Source organism: Vigna umbellata, chromosome 1 (genome assembly GCF_029865625.1).
Source record: "Vigna umbellata cultivar VRB3 chromosome 1, Vumbellata_1.0, whole genome shotgun sequence".
Classification (NCBI taxonomy): Eukaryota; Viridiplantae; Streptophyta; class Magnoliopsida; order Fabales; family Fabaceae; genus Vigna; species Vigna umbellata.
The window spans coordinates 57,505,556-57,521,379 of record NC_142165.1 but is presented as its reverse complement, the minus strand read 5'-3'; the positions used below and the strand labels follow the sequence as shown (position 1 = coordinate 57,521,379).

General features: G+C 35.8%; 1 protein-coding gene and 1 long non-coding RNA gene across 2 annotated transcripts; one reads left to right on the top strand and one right to left on the bottom strand.

The window, feature by feature from the left end:
• Positions 1 to 10,718: 10,718 nt before the first annotated feature.
• Positions 10,719 to 12,652, top strand: LOC148205869 (uncharacterized). Its single transcript, XR_015785822.1, has 2 exons — positions 10,719 to 11,876; positions 12,312 to 12,652. It is a non-coding gene; the product is annotated as an uncharacterized LOC148205869 (long non-coding RNA).
• Positions 12,653 to 12,994: 342 nt separating this feature from the next.
• Positions 12,995 to 14,519, bottom strand: LOC148205868 (uncharacterized). Its single transcript, XM_088105537.1, has 5 exons — positions 14,379 to 14,519; positions 14,199 to 14,321; positions 13,730 to 14,088; positions 13,433 to 13,535; positions 12,995 to 13,168 (listed from the first exon to the last, which is right to left on the bottom strand). Exons 1-5 carry the CDS (start codon positions 14,517 to 14,519, stop codon positions 12,995 to 12,997), a joined length of 900 nt encoding a protein of 299 aa, XP_087961663.1.
• Between the last annotated feature and the right edge of the window lie 1,305 nt (positions 14,520 to 15,824).

The window sequence follows — 15,824 nt, the reverse complement described above, 5'->3', positions numbered from 1 at the left end:
CCAGATTTGAAACAAAATAACTAGACTCAAGCAAAGCAATACAGATCGGCCAACTGCAAATGAGACTCTAATGGAGCTTTCTCAGTGCAACCAAGCTTTGCCAAAGCAATTCATTGCTTATATAGTATGCACATGGTACTGGCTCAATCAATCAGATGCATCTCAATGTTAAATTCAAAACAGCTTATACTTCAATCAGCCAGTCAGATCTGAGATTAATATCACTTTTGCATGCACCCGAGCTCACAATGACTGTATCATAGCTCATATGGTGTACAGCCACTGATCATATAATCCAGAATCTCAGGAAAAAAATCAAATACAGCTTTGAACACAGAATTTATGACATTTTAAGCAATTAAACATAACTGTAAACATGACAGAATATGATTCATCAATGAAAATGACTCAAATGAACAAATGGACCGATTAAAATGAGGAAAAGACTAAAAAATAATGACTCAAGCACAGGATACACAACCTTATCAGAATTTGGAAACCTAAACACATAAATTGAACAAACGCGAAATCAACACAAGACATTCAATGAAGATAATGAACAATGCGAAAAATTGAAGCACAAAATCAGAATCAAGACAGAATCAAAACACAAAACTAGAAACAAAGACAGAGACAGAGACGCGAATCAAACACAAGAACAGAATAAAATCAAACAACTCAAAAATGGAAGAAAACTCAGAACAGACGAACCGAGATACTTACCTTCGAAGCGTGTTCGACCTTGCTCTGAATACCACTTGATGGACGAGCGCCCGAGAAGCTGACGACCGAAGCTGTGCGAGCTCGATTCGGACTCCTCGAAGCTTCTCCGACGAGTGAAGACGCAGCGGAATGGACAAAAACTCGAAGAAGAACAAGAACAGAAGGTTAAACTCGAATAGAAAATCCTAAAATCATGAACGAACCCTAGAAAAGAGGGAAAACTCAAAATGAACCGATTAATCGGTTCAAACATAAGATTGGAGGAAAACAATCGGTGAAAAGTCTGGATCGAAGGTGAAACAAGGTTTTAATCGGTGGAAATCAAAAGAAATGGTGAAGATGAGGTGCAAATATGGAAGGAGATGTATATTCATGAAGAGGAATGAAACTTACGGAGGAAGAGACGTGGATCTGTGAAGATAGAAATGGAGTAGAGGCTTACTGTGATGATGATGCGTTTGAGAGGGAGAAACCCTAGCAGATGAGGTTTCTTCGAAATAGAAAATGAGAGAAATGTGGATGCGAGAGTGGGAAAATGGAAAGTGATGCGTTCGACAGAGAACGCGTGGCTGAAGAGCGCTGATGCAAGGAAGCTGGAGACGTACTGGCAGCTGACGCGTGCCAGATGTGGCAGTGGAGGCTCAGCGTGGAAACGAAAGAGAAGCACCGTGAAGTTTGAAGAAAATGGAAGAATGAGAGTGTGCTTGGAAGGTGGCTAGAGGGAGTCTTTGGACTCTCTAGCCTATGACTTTCAAGAGAGAATTATTCTGATTTCAGAAAATTTAATTCTCATTAAGCTCAAAAGTGCTAATACAAGAGAGGAGTTGGGTATTTATAGTAACCCATACTCCTTAAGAGCTAAGCTAGGAAAAGTAAAAATACAAAAGGAAAACTAAGTCAAGTAGGATTCCATCATGTCTGCTTATCAATATTTACATGTTGGTAATATAAAAATTCTGCACTCTTAATCAACCACAAATTAATTGTCACTGATAACGACTTCACAAAATTTGAGATTAGAAAACTATATAAACAAATTATAATTTTCTTAATTTCTTCAATCAAACCTACCTGTACTTAGCTAGCTATAGCTTTTTCCTACTTTTATTTGGAAACTTTGCCTTATAAATTATAGTCTTCATCAGAAGGTTGAATCTGGTTTTTTGAACTTTTGTGAAAGGTACAACATGCATATATATTTATATATTATGGGTGATTGATTGGTGTAGACCTTTCCACTCAGAATAGACCCTGCCATCCACCCAAAATGCTCTTCATTTCTTTTAGCCTATGTTTGGTACATTCTAGTTTTAAATTAAAATACTTTTAAAAACTTGTAAAGGGCATTAGGAAAATGATTATTTGTTTATTAATTGCAAACATAAACAAAAACTTCAAATAAAAGAGAATATTTTGACAGCTTTTAAAAAAATCTTACACATTAATCAATGTCATTAGGATGCTTGCAATTATGTTATTAAAATATACAAAACATAAATTCACCTTGTATACAGCACCAAAACCTCCTTCTCCAAGTTTATTTTCAGCACTGAAAATTTTAGTTGCAGCTTTCAAATCATTATATTTGTAGTTAACTGGTCCTCTTAACTCAGTTGCTCCCAGTATGTCACCTGCAACGGAACACAAGTTTAGATTTTGAAATAAATGATATAGATACGACTTTTCATAATAAAATAGTTGATAATAACAAATAAAAGGGTTGTGTTGTGGAGTATACTACATCAAATGCAAAAAAATTGTCGAAGATTAAATTGCTTCGAACAAAACGCAATCTGATACTGTTTTTGGTAGCTTGTCATTATTTCTATTTGAAAAAACATTAAGCAGGAACTAATTTATACCAAGCGTTGCATGCAAGTGAAAACTTTCCACATTTACATACCTCTATGAACCTTGTCAGATTTTGAGAATTTCAAACAGCAAAATCTAAGTGAATTTAAATATATTTGAATGAATAGACAGATAGATACCTGAGGAAGCAATCGTTGTAGATAACTCTGGCACCATTGGCTTTGGAGCAGTTGCGGATTTGGGTGGAGGCAGTGTCGAAGCAAGAAAGACAATCATTTTTGGAGAGATAGTTTCTGCATTGAAACATTGTATATGTGAGGGTCCCTCCCCTTGATTTCTGTGATGTGCCAAAGAGTTTGAGGGTACACGGGATTTGTCCTCATGTCGCCATCTCGTGTTGTTATTATCCACGCCAACTCTCCCCTTAGCTGGCTATCCTCTGTCTCCACCAATCTTACCACTTGATTAATGCAAACCTACAAATCAATCCCCTTCAATTTCACTACCAAATCGCAAACGCATTATCACCTCATTCACTCCACTCACACCATCTCCCTCATTTTATTTCACCCCTCCCACTATATATATTCGCCAACACTTCCCTCTTTCACAGCAATTCACCAACAACATTTCACTTTTTTCTTAGACAACATAAACAAATTGCCTCTCTGACATCCTTAAGCTTTCTCCTATGTTTATTTCTGGTTGTTTTAATTCTTCCTTTCAGTTCGGCCAGCAAACTCACTGAGTCAGAGCCCCAACTGAAGTTCCAATTCCACAGAGCACCTCTTCTCACAGGTAAAATCTCCGTCAACATCATTTGTTATGGCAAGTTCAAACCTTCCTAGAAATCCATACTCACTGACTTCATCATCTCCCTTTCATCTCCCAAACCCGTCAACACCATCCCCCTTTCATCATCCCAATTGCTTCCTGGGATTTTTTATATTTGAAAAATTAAAGTTTGTTATATTTTTGTTCGTGAATATATATGTAAGGATTTTTATTTTGTATTCAAATAGACAGGGAAGCTGATGTATCATATTTGTCATGCAGGGATTCTCAAATAGTAAATTGAGCGTATTTTTCCCAAACTTCTTTCCACACAGAAAAGGAATAACAGAAAAAGAATAACAATGCTACTGGATATTTCATACAAAAAACAAAACACAACAACTGATATTTGGCCACCATGAAGGAAGGAAATAAAGGCAATGTTTATGAAAAATAAAATCATTAGAGAGAAGTAATGCTTACAGATCGAGGCGGATCGACGAGGAACCATGGAAACTGGCACAGATCGAGCTAATCGAAGAAGAAGAACAGCAGATGACGGAAAACGGAGGCAAACCCTAGATTAAATGGTTTGATCGGTGTACATTCTAGGGTTAGGGATTTGGGATGTTTTGATCGGTGGAGAGAAAGGATTCAACGATTGAATCGATGGAATGGAATGAACAGCGGTTTTAATCGGGCAAAAGATAGAACAATCGGTGAAAAATGGATTCTTTGGTGGATTAGGCCAAGGTAAGGGAGAAATGTACAGGAGAATGAAGATCTAGAGACTAACCATGGCTGGGTGGATTAAGATCTGAGGCGGAGGAACTTGAAATATGGATCGAAGATGAGGGAAGCTTTGAGAGAAAAAGAAATGTGTGCGGGTGGATCTCTCCAGAGAATGGCTAAATGAAGATGTGGTTCGAATATCAAGCAAACATTACCGAAGGGCAAACGGCCCTCGGTAAGTAGACATTACCGAAGGGCAAATGGCCCTCGGTAATAAACCTTCGGTAATATGCGATTTTATTGTAGTGTTTGAATACAAGAAAAAATATAATTAACTCCTAATTTGTTACAAAAATAGTTACTATAGAAAATAAATTGAAATTTTTATAAGAGGAGAGTTCTACAATCAAGAAGCAAAAGCAAAATGACAATATTTATTGAGTTAGATTCTCTAAGTATATAATTAAAAGATCATTTTATAAATTTGAAATTTAAATATTTAATTTCACTTTTTTTTAAGTTATAAGTAAGAAATTAACTTTTTATCTAAAATTATCCTAATTGAAATTTAAGAGAAGATTTTCTCTAATTGAAGCTCTTAATTTAAAAAAAAAAAATAGGCTTCTTTATTTTCTTAGAAAGTTATTGAAAAAGAAATTAAATATAAATGATTTTCTTTTTCATTTTATACTCAACAAATCATGTTCATAACAAAAATAATAAATAAAAAGAAAAAACTCATAAACCTTGTGCAGACTGAAGTTGTATTCGCCCATAGAATTCAATCTCGTCGTACTACTCACTCAAAATGTTTACATTTTAAATGTCATAAACATAAATATAAACATAAACATAAATATAAACATAAACATAAACATACATTTATATTATGTGTTCTAATTGAAAGTTAAAAATAAATTATTTAATGTGTTAGTTAAAGAATTGAAACAGTATAACATTTGTCATTCTTTAGTACTTTAGGTCTATTTAAAAATTTCATTTTTTTATAAATTTTTAAGAATTTAACTTTCTTTTTATAATATATCTTATGGTGATTTTGAGAAAAGATTATCAGAGAGAAAAAAACAAAATAAAACATAAGTTTAATTTACACATAAAATATTAATACTATTTTTTATCAAAAAAATTTAGATAATGAATTTTTGAATTATTTTTAATTTTAAATAATTAAAAGCAGATTGAGTGATATTTTAGAAGTCGAGGAAACAAAACAGTGATTCTTTTTAAGAACTGTAAAAGCAGTGCAAATATTAAATCAAATTAATATATTATTATCTCTCTTTGGGGTTATTTTGATATTACTAACTATATATAATTTTCTAATAATTGGTGTCTGCAACATAAGACATAATTTTATTAAAATTGACAACAAAATAAAGCATTTTTATAATATTTCAGTAAAATAAATTTGTAATACTATTTAGTTGTATAAAATTAAGTGTGTGGTTTGCAATTGTTTTTAATTATTTAAAAAAGTTGTTATTTTGAATATTAAATATTCTATTATACTATAATTAATTAGTTTTATTTAATAATTTGAAATAAGAAATCAATTACATGAATATAAAATTTAGTACTTTTAATAGTTACTATTAAGAATGTTGAAGTTTAGTTTCCAAAAAAATTTTAGTAGGCTAAACCCACCTTAACCCTGACCCTAACCCCATTGAGAGGGAGCTTTGGGGGTTGGGGCTTTTTTTTGGCCCTCATTTGAGAGGCTTCTTAAAAGGGGGCTTTTTCAAGAGTGGGTTAGGGCTAGCCGCGGGGTCATGGGTCAAATTGACACCTCTAATTTTATAGGTGATTATTGTTTAAAATGTTTGAATATCTTCGTATGGATTCTCAAATTGATTATAGTTTCATATTCGATTTCTCTTCATTCATCAATGAAGTTGTAGAGGGAGATTTGACAAATAAATTTACCACAAATCAAATATTTTGTTCACGGGAGCACTTACTTAAATGGGTAAGAGGGATGACTTATGATTCAGGATTTGTTGTGGTAATAGTAAGATCTGACATAGCTACTAGTGTACGGGGAAGAAAAACGTTCGTCATACTTGGATGTGAAAGAGGGGGGAAATATCGAAAATACAAAGCCGATGTGGTGGCTAGTGTATATGGCACTCATAAATGTGAGTGTCCGTTTATATTAAAGGGTAAACCATGTTCAGATGGGGACGGATGGGTGTTGAGGTGATGTGTGGACATCACAACCATGAGTTGGCTGAAACTTTAGTTGGTCACTCTTATGCTGGCAGGTTAAATATGAGTGAGCAGTCATTACTGGTTGATATGACAAAGAGTAAAGTTACACCTACAAATATTTTGTTAACCCTAAAAGAAAATAATCATCGAAATGTCACAACAATTAAACAAATCTACAACGCAAGGCAAGTGCATAGACGATCATTGAGAGGGTCCAGAACTGAACTACAACAGCTTATGATGTTGTTGGATCGGGATAAGTACATTCATTGGATCAGGTGTGCTGACGATTCAGAGGTTGTTACTGACCTGTTTTGGATACATCCTGATGCGGTGAAATTGTTAAACACATTTAATGTTGTATTTTTGATGGATTCCACATATAAAGCAAACAAATATAGATTTTCATTCCTTGAGATTGTGGGCATGACGTCTACAGGGTTAACCTTCTCAGTCGCATTTGCTTTCTTGTCTACTGAAAGGCAAAGTAATTTCACATGGGCTTTGTGTTAGCAAAATGATGAAGATGAAGTTTTGAGGATGTCCAAATCAAGTCAAGATATATAAAGATTCATGAAGATCCTTTGAAGACTTGTTTTTGTTATAAAAATCTTTTGTAATAATTATAGTTTAAGGTTTAGAACTTAAATTTGTAGTAGGTTTTGATTCTTGTACTTTCATACTTTGTATTTGTTGTTCAAAATAAAAAACACACGGTTTTAATCGATTAAATCAAGTATTAATATATTAAAACGTTGTAGGTGCTGAAAACTCAACTGACATGGAAATAATCGATTAATACCTATTTTAATCAGTTAACCGATTAATCCTTAAAATAATCGATTAAAGGTGATCGTTGGAGTTTTCTTACTTTTGAAAACTAGCCGTTGTACTTATTTTAATCGATTAACACTTTATTAATCGATTAAAAGCGTTAAATGGCTGGAAACGAAGAACAGAAGAGTATTTGCGTGAGTCTATAAATAGGCTCTACATTTCCACCAACAGCAACTCTTCCCTTGTGCTCTAGTACTCAAAAATCATTGATACTTGTGTGTTCTTGTTCGGCTTGTGAAACTCGTGTCTGTGGAACTGGTGAAGTGTTGTTACGGTGACAGAGGAAATAGTCGGTTCATCCTTAGTGTGTCTAAGGAGGTGTTCGAAAGAAGAAGTTCATCCTTCGTGAAGTATTTGGAGGAGGTGTTCATCCTTTGTGAAGACTCAAAGGAGGTGCAGGTTCATCTCTTGTGGTATCAAGAGAGGTGGTTTCTAAACTTTTACAAATTGGTGATTGTAATTTGTAATTGTTTTTTGAGTAGTAAACTTTTTATCTTGTTTTGAGATAAGCGACTGGACGTAGGATTGGTAAGATCCGAACCAGGATAAAATCATCTGTGCAAATTTCTCTCAACCTTACTCTTGTTATTAATTTATATTATATGCTTAGTAAGTAAAACTGAGTAGAAATTAAAAGGCACATGTTCGTTATAAAAACCCTAGTCGTTTGTTATTCCACTCTAACCATTCCGCTACAGCCGCTCTGACACTTTGGAAAAGCTGAAAGGTTTATTTTTAACATCTAAGGGTGGTCCTAAAGTCATTATCACTGACCGAGACTTGGCTTTGATGAATGCTCAATGCAAATGTATTTTCTGAGTCATATCAAATGTGATGTCGGTTCCACATCCTTAAAAATGTTAAAGCTAAATGAAAAATGTTAGTTGATTCTACTGAGGCTTGGGATGTGGTGATGGATGCATGGGAAGATAGATTGTGTTGATTAGAGCTTGTTTGTTGAGTATGTGAATGGTCTTCAATACGCAAGCAGTTCATGGCCTCTGTTCTCTGAATATGAGAATCAGACATGGATTATTTCGTACAATACATACTTTGTAAAGTTCTACACGAACATAGTAATGCATTTAGGGAACACAACCACAAATAGATATGTTGTAATGCTATTTTACTTATTTGTTTTGTAGATAAATATTTTTTTGCACTTGATGATGGTTTTTCTTTTATATCAGGGTTGAATCTGCTCATTGGAGCTTGAAGAAATTTTTGGGCAATAGTATGGGTGATTTGTGTTCTTGTTGGGATAGTATTCATAACATTGTTATCCTACAACACAACAAGATTAAGGCGTCACTTGAAAGAAGTTTGTTGCTCACGATTGACCCTTTTAAAGGATATGGATATAGAAAACTTATTGGGTGTGTCTCTCGATATGCATTGGATCTCATTGCTGAGGAATTGGAAAGAGTGCAGCAGATAGGATTGGACTCATCAAAGTGTGGATGTGTATTGAGATGTACATTTGGTGTGTCCCTTGTGCATGTGAATTAGCACGATATGATCCTGGGATGATCCTTCTGGGTGAATCTCATATCGATCATGTGGCGAAAATTGCATTTCTCAAATGTTGAATTAAATGAAATCGAGCCCTAATTATCCATTAAAGATGAGTTGAAACAAGTAGAAGAACGATTCAATGAGGTTAACATTGGAGGTAAAGTCACCATCAAGCAGAAGTTACTTGACATTACTTGTCCTACAATGATATCAATGGTCCCTCCATTACATAAAGTCAAGACAAAGGGTGCACAAAAAAGTAAAGTTCAACGAAGAGAAAGGTCTACTACGCCGGATCCATCATATTTTGAGCATGTGGACACCTTTCATTCAACCTATAAATCTTCTTCTGTGAGAAGTAAATTACAATCAAAGCCAAATCCAGTGAAGAAAAGAAGAGTTCCAATGATATACTAGTTTCATTTTATTACTCACCCCTTCATTGTGGACGTTGTTGATGTTGTGGCTGATGGTCATTGTGGATTAGATGCATTGTTGCGTCGTTGGGACTCGGAGAAGATTCATGGTCCATTATCAGACATGATCTGTACAAAGAACTCAATCAATGGCGTGATGAATACGCAAGTCTAGTAGGAAGCTATGATAGGCTAGAAGAACTGAGGAAGTCTTTGTTGGTGCAGTCATAGTCAACGGTAAATGTTTCCCGTTTTATGTATTTTATTTATTATATTTATTTTTTCTAACAACTTGTTTTATTCATTACAAGCTAATAGGAACAAGTGGATGACATTACTAGACATTGGTTATGCAATTGCTAACCAATATAATGTCATCTTAGTGTGTATGTCATATTCTCAAAATTATACTATCTTTCCACTACGTTCCACACCACCTTCTGATATAACTTAGCATCGCTTAATTTGCATAAGACATGTTCATGGATGTCATTTTGTGCAGGTAATATTGTATTATTTTGTGCTTTCATTTTAAAATTACTTATCACTCAATTAACTATTGTAATTTGTATAATGCATGTTAAGCTACAAGAAGGTTGTCCTCTGCCCATGGTGGATATCATCTCCTCACCCTGTTATCCTCAGGCACGAGCGTGGTCATCTATTTATACTAGTAGGATGCAAACATTTGCACAATTGATGGGCGTAACAAAATCTTATATTAACTTAGGTGACTTGTGATATTTATATTATGTCTGATGATATGTAAAAATACACTATTAGTTGTTGTTAATTAAGTATTTATTCATTTACTTTAAATCATATATCTCGTATGATCTGTATAAACAATAAAAGAACATGTAAATGAAAATGAAAACGTTAATAAAAAGTGAAAGCGATATCATTATTCATTGGACTCTTAAACAGGTGAAATGAAATGAAAAAACCAAATACAAACTGATAATCCTAATATAAAGTGAAACAATGAAACACAGAGTCTTATCAATTAGACGTTGACCGTCTACCACATACATGCTTCTGACCTCTCCTACTCGGAGAATATTCCGCAATGCCCTCATTAGCAATTTGAAGCAGGTCGTCTGATGTACAACAGTTTTCTCGGTCACATGACGACACAATAGCATGGACTATAAAATTCTCGTCATTTGCCTAGTCTAGCCTGCATTATAATTGTGTCTAACAATTAAATAAACAAGGTGAAGAAAATTTAATAATATAAGCAATGAAAAATAACATACCAGGGTGCCAGATGGTGAAGGTGGAGACGGTCTACGATGGGGTCGTGCCTCCTGTGGAACATTGGGGCGCTGTGTAAGCACAAGAGCTGGTCACGCGTCATCTGCAGCAACAATAATAAAAGGATGTGAAACCCTCCTTAACCACTAAATGTACCCATAGACACAATCAGAAAGGGATGTTGCATGTCTAACATTACTCACAATGTGAACTCTAAAGTGCAAACAAACATGATTGATGAGTCAATATTTTCTTGATTTCACTTAGTTTATTGTGTTAGATTTAGTTAGGAAATTGTGCTTGAATGTCCAGTATTTTCCCATTTTTGCTAATTGTGTTTAATTTGACCAGAAATTCTTATTTTAATTAATTTGAATTATCTGAGGTTAATTATTTGAATTATTAATTGCAGGAAAATTGTTCGATAATATTTTGCAACATTTGGAGGGCTATCACATAATTCAAGACTCTCCAAAAAAGAGTGTGCAAAAGAAGGAGCGCACTACGGTGATTTTATTCTTTGGGCTTGTGAGAGAGGAGGTGCGGATTTCATTTTTGGGGTGCACACGGACAGGGAGCTGGAATGGGCCAGTTGGAAAAAGAGGTCACACGGTGAATTCAATCTTGGCTTGAGAGTTGCTCCCTCCACCGGTGGTGTAGGGAGTAAAACCCTCTTGGCTTTAAGAAAGAAAGAAAGTGCTGATTCACGGGGAAATGGTCACGGCCTAGGAGCAATGTTCATTCAATTTCCTTTTGAAAAGTACATTTCTTCATTGCTGAAAAAGACGGACACTTGGCTGCAAAGGGGTAATTAACATTAGAAGGTGCACACAGTAGCTGCCACGGCCTGGGGAATGCATTTGGAGCGTCCATGTGGGCTTCAAAAGAAGAGAGGTGCTGAATGAAATAAAAAGGCAGCAGCACGTCCAACACGTCACGGCCTGCACTCATTCAATTCTTCATCCAGCAGGGCCCATGAGAAGGAATCTTTGGACACTAGCACGTGAAGATGGGATTCAACCTTCATAATAAAGGAGCAGCCACCGAGAGGAAAAACGTGGAAAGCAGCACATGACCCACACTTGGAGCGTCCAGCAGAAGCAGCAACAGCGGGCGGTGTCCAGCAATGAAATAGGTCCAGCAAGCACGTGAGGTAGGCGTTCATTATTCATATAAGAGGGCGGTGCAGCAAGGAAAAAGAAAACAACAGCTAGTCCAGCAAAGAGTAGAGGAGTGTCCAATAGCTGACGCGTCCAGCAAAATTGGAGATGACAGTGACGTGCCCAAAGTGAATAGGGCATGCTCTATTAAATGGAAAAGGGGAGACACACGGGCTGGTGTCCAGCCGCCACCTTCACTTGGCTTCTCTTTTGAACATTTTTATTGAATGGGGGGAAGAAAAACACACGGAGACAGTGAGTAGGATGGAGGGCTACGGTTGAAGGAGCTCGCGTTTTCTTTTCTTCTAGCAGCTCTCGGTCACAGCAGCAGAAGCAAGTGGTGTCACGACCTATGCATTTTATTTTGTTGGAAGCTGCCACACACCAAGGAACTCACGTTACATTAGAATTTCTCTTTCTTGTAGGTGTTGTTAGAAAAGCAAGCATTCATTTAATTTAGGATGTGCACACTGTTACGGAGGGCATATGGCTGCCGCGTCCAGCTTTAGGAGAGCAAAGTTTTAGGATCAATTTATTTGCTTTTAGAAAGTGGGTGTTGACTCATATGTGTTGGAGAGAAGAGACGTATTCCATTTTTCATTCTATTGCATTGTGCACACACGGATTTTTATTCACATTTCTTGAAAAGGGCTGGCATTTAATTAATTCCTTTTAGATAAGCATGAAGTGATTCATTTACTCTTTGCACGCTGTACGGTTCTAGATCAAGGACGGTTCTAGATTAAGGGGATTTCATAAGCATTTTTCTTCCTTTATTTGAGAATCTGTTACGATAATTTTGGAAGCACACAGCTCACGGTCACAACATCACACGGTGCATTTAAATTGATTCCAGGAGATAAAAACGGGAGGTGATGTGATGCTGATTTGATTTTGGAAGAGGAGAGTTCATTTGGCTCGGTCACGGGAGAAGTGAAGCACGTTGGAGGAATAGGTGTGCAGGGGAATAAGGAGCAAAGATCACGGTGTTTTCTTTCTTTTAGCTAGCACGTGCATTTTATTATTAAATGTATTTTCCTTGCTTAAAATTAGTTCAAGCACTTTTTGTATATTTTCTTTTAATTCCCGTTGGTTTGTGTTTAAATGCAGCAGCTAAAGTGTTGCATTTGAATAACACACCAAATGTTTCTTTATTAACTGATGCATTTTAATTAGTTCACACATCTTATTTTAGGACCTTTGTTTATTATGTTGTTTATTTTGTTCGGCTTTTTTATCTTCCTGCATTTCCAATTTCCTCATTTGCTTTAGAGACCGTTTGGTCTCAATGTAGGACCGTTCGGTCTTCATGCTTTGTCCATTTATTTCATTGTTTTCAATTATGTTTGGTTGTATTTAATTTCTAGTTTTAATTTAGTTCATTTCGAATCAAAAAAACATTTTCAAAACCTCTCTTACTACGTGTTTGACCTAAGACTCGAACCACATTTGGTCCTTGAGAGATGATTAGGAGTCACTTCCTAGCACTATACTGCATTTTTAATGCACATCAAATTTGTATGGGCCGCGACAGCCCCATCATTGATCAATGGCCACTATATATGGAACGACAGTGAGTGATCGTGGAATATCCTGTTGAAACCCAAATTGCCTCAGCACACGCTCAGGAAAATGAAGGCAAAGGGTGTCTCCAATCCGAATCCATCCAGAATACATACAGATGTCGAAGAATGGTCGAATGCCCCAATGTCCCTAATATGGATGCCATAAAACTCTACTGTATGTCAAGGCATCCAACTGTGACCGAATCTCCGCGAGAGTGGAACTTTTCCTAGGGCTTTGCCACCTAGTGGCGCGCGGTGTGCTGTCATCGTAAGAAGACATCAATCGCCTCCTTCCCATGCCAAGGAAATGCTCGTATCTCAAACTCTAAAAGAATAACTATTCAATTAAATTTCATCCATCTTCGAACATGGAAATAAGTACATGAAATAAATGTGGTAGGTATAAGTTTACCTGTAACAGAGTCAAATATCCGGTCATCTTCCTCGTGGAAGCCAGACTCGCATCCGTGAGTTGCTCGTATAAATGGGCCAGTGCAGCAACGCCTCGAGCGTATCTGTCACACGCATGTATGTCTCTAAATAAAAGTAAGTAAGTCACGCGTATAGAAGTGACACTCTTATTTGCAAACATGGTGCATCCAAATAGGCGCAAAAGGTATGCTCTGGCAGCATAGTCCTACTGCTACTACTCACAACTCTGAACATAGATCTATCTGAGCTAACTCAGCCTGACTTTCGGTCCATGTACCTCCTCCATCTAACACGAGCACTATCACCATCAGCACCAAGGAGGTCCACAAGGGTTGTACGAGCGTCCTCAAACTCCAACTCCTCCAAATCCCACATTTGTCCCATCACGAGCAGGTGAAGTAATGTCGAGACGTCATCAAGAGTAACTGACATCTCCCCTATAGGGAGATGGAAACTACTAGTCTCGAAAAGCCACCTCTCTATGAATCCGAGGAGTAAGCCCTTATTGACGTAATCGTAAGAAATATGTGTGAGAGACATCAAAGTGGTATTCAACACAGTGTGTTGAATTCCCTCGTGGCACGATTCTAACTTTTTTTTTTCGTGGGAGATCAACTTCAACATATCCCCTCGATCCTACACATCACTATTTAATAAAATTTCTATTACAAAAAAAAAGCAATAATTAAAATTTAAATTTTGAACTCAGTCGGCCCTACGAAATAGCATAAGCTGACATGCTAAACATAGTGCGTCAGCAATGAAGCATCACGTGGACCTCTAGTAAATCCACTGACATCCTCTTGTATGTTAGGAACATCTGCATGCTCCTCCTCATCATCATCGTCAGGGGCCTCAAATGCCTTCTCCTAACCATGAGTCTCATAGGCCTTATATGTTTGCTCCACAAAGGCTCACTCCTCAACTATAGGGTCATCCTCAATAGGAGTTGCACACCTTCTACGAGCGGAAGCGGTAGGTCTTCTCCGAGCTTCGCCCTGCACAGAACTTTCTCTTCGAAAACTCTCACCTCGAGAACTAAAAGATATACCGCGTATTCTTGCCATTTCTGACAAAAAGTTAATTGTTTCATTCTAAAAATTAAATAAATTATTATTTTAAATATCATTAATAAACTATAAAAAAATACAATTCAAAGTAATTAAACTAATAATAATTGATTTATTAACTACAAAAATAAAATAAAATAAAATAAACAATTACACTAATTAATTAAAAAAAATTAAATACATTTCCAATTAATTATTAATTACAAATACAAATTTACTAACATTAACTATAATTAAATTAATAATATTTATTTCAACAAATAAAAATAATTTAGATATATAAAAAATTACGTAACTAATCAAAACTTAATCAATTCATTTAAAAACTATAAATAGAAATACTTATAAAATATTAAATTAATAATCTAAAACGTCAAAAAAAATCTAAAAATATATCAAATAACTCTATATATTCTAATTATATTACTGTTTAAAAAAATTAAGAAAAATATATCAAATATATATATATATATATATGAATTATAAATTCTAAAAGATTAAAATACTAAAAGAAAAAAAAATACAGAACCTGAAAGGTCAAAACGGATGTGGGATATCCGTTTGGCCTTCAATGGATATCCCACATCTGTCGACGGAAGTCAAATATCTGTTGAAGGTCAAACGAATATCCCATATCTATTTTGGTGTCCGCAGACTCTGTTCAGACGACAAAAAATCCAACCACCAGCAACAATAGCGCATAAGTAGCGACAAAACAGCACAGATTCAAAGCACACAAACAATAGTACACCCTAAATTAAACTACCTAACATACAAACAAGCTACAAAAGAATGGTGAAGAAAACTAGTGAACCTGGAGACAAAAACAAGCCGCAAAAAAACTGGATCCACGCTCTTCGACGCTCCTCAACACCAACAACAATGGAAGCAATGAAACCCAAAAGGAAAATAGGGAAGAGACAAATGAAGGAAAAAGAAAGGAAAGGAAGAACAATGGAGAGGAAGTGAAACAGAAATGGGAAAGAGAGATCTGTGAGACTACGAGGTGCAACTGCATAGTGAGTAAATAAGGAGAAGTAGTGTTTCAAATAAATTAAAATATCCTAAATGGTAATAGTAAAAAAGTTTAAACCTAAAGATAAAATTGGAATTAAAAGAAGTTGGGGGAGATGTAGGAAGTGGTGGTGAGGGAGCAACGCTGTGAAAGTTATTTGTTCAGAGGGTAAGGAAATAATAGTATTACTGATGTCCGCTGGAAGGAGGAAAAGGAAGGAACGAATTTGTTTTGTTAGTTGTAATAATGCAGAAAATGAACCACCAAATTCACGTAATGATAACCAT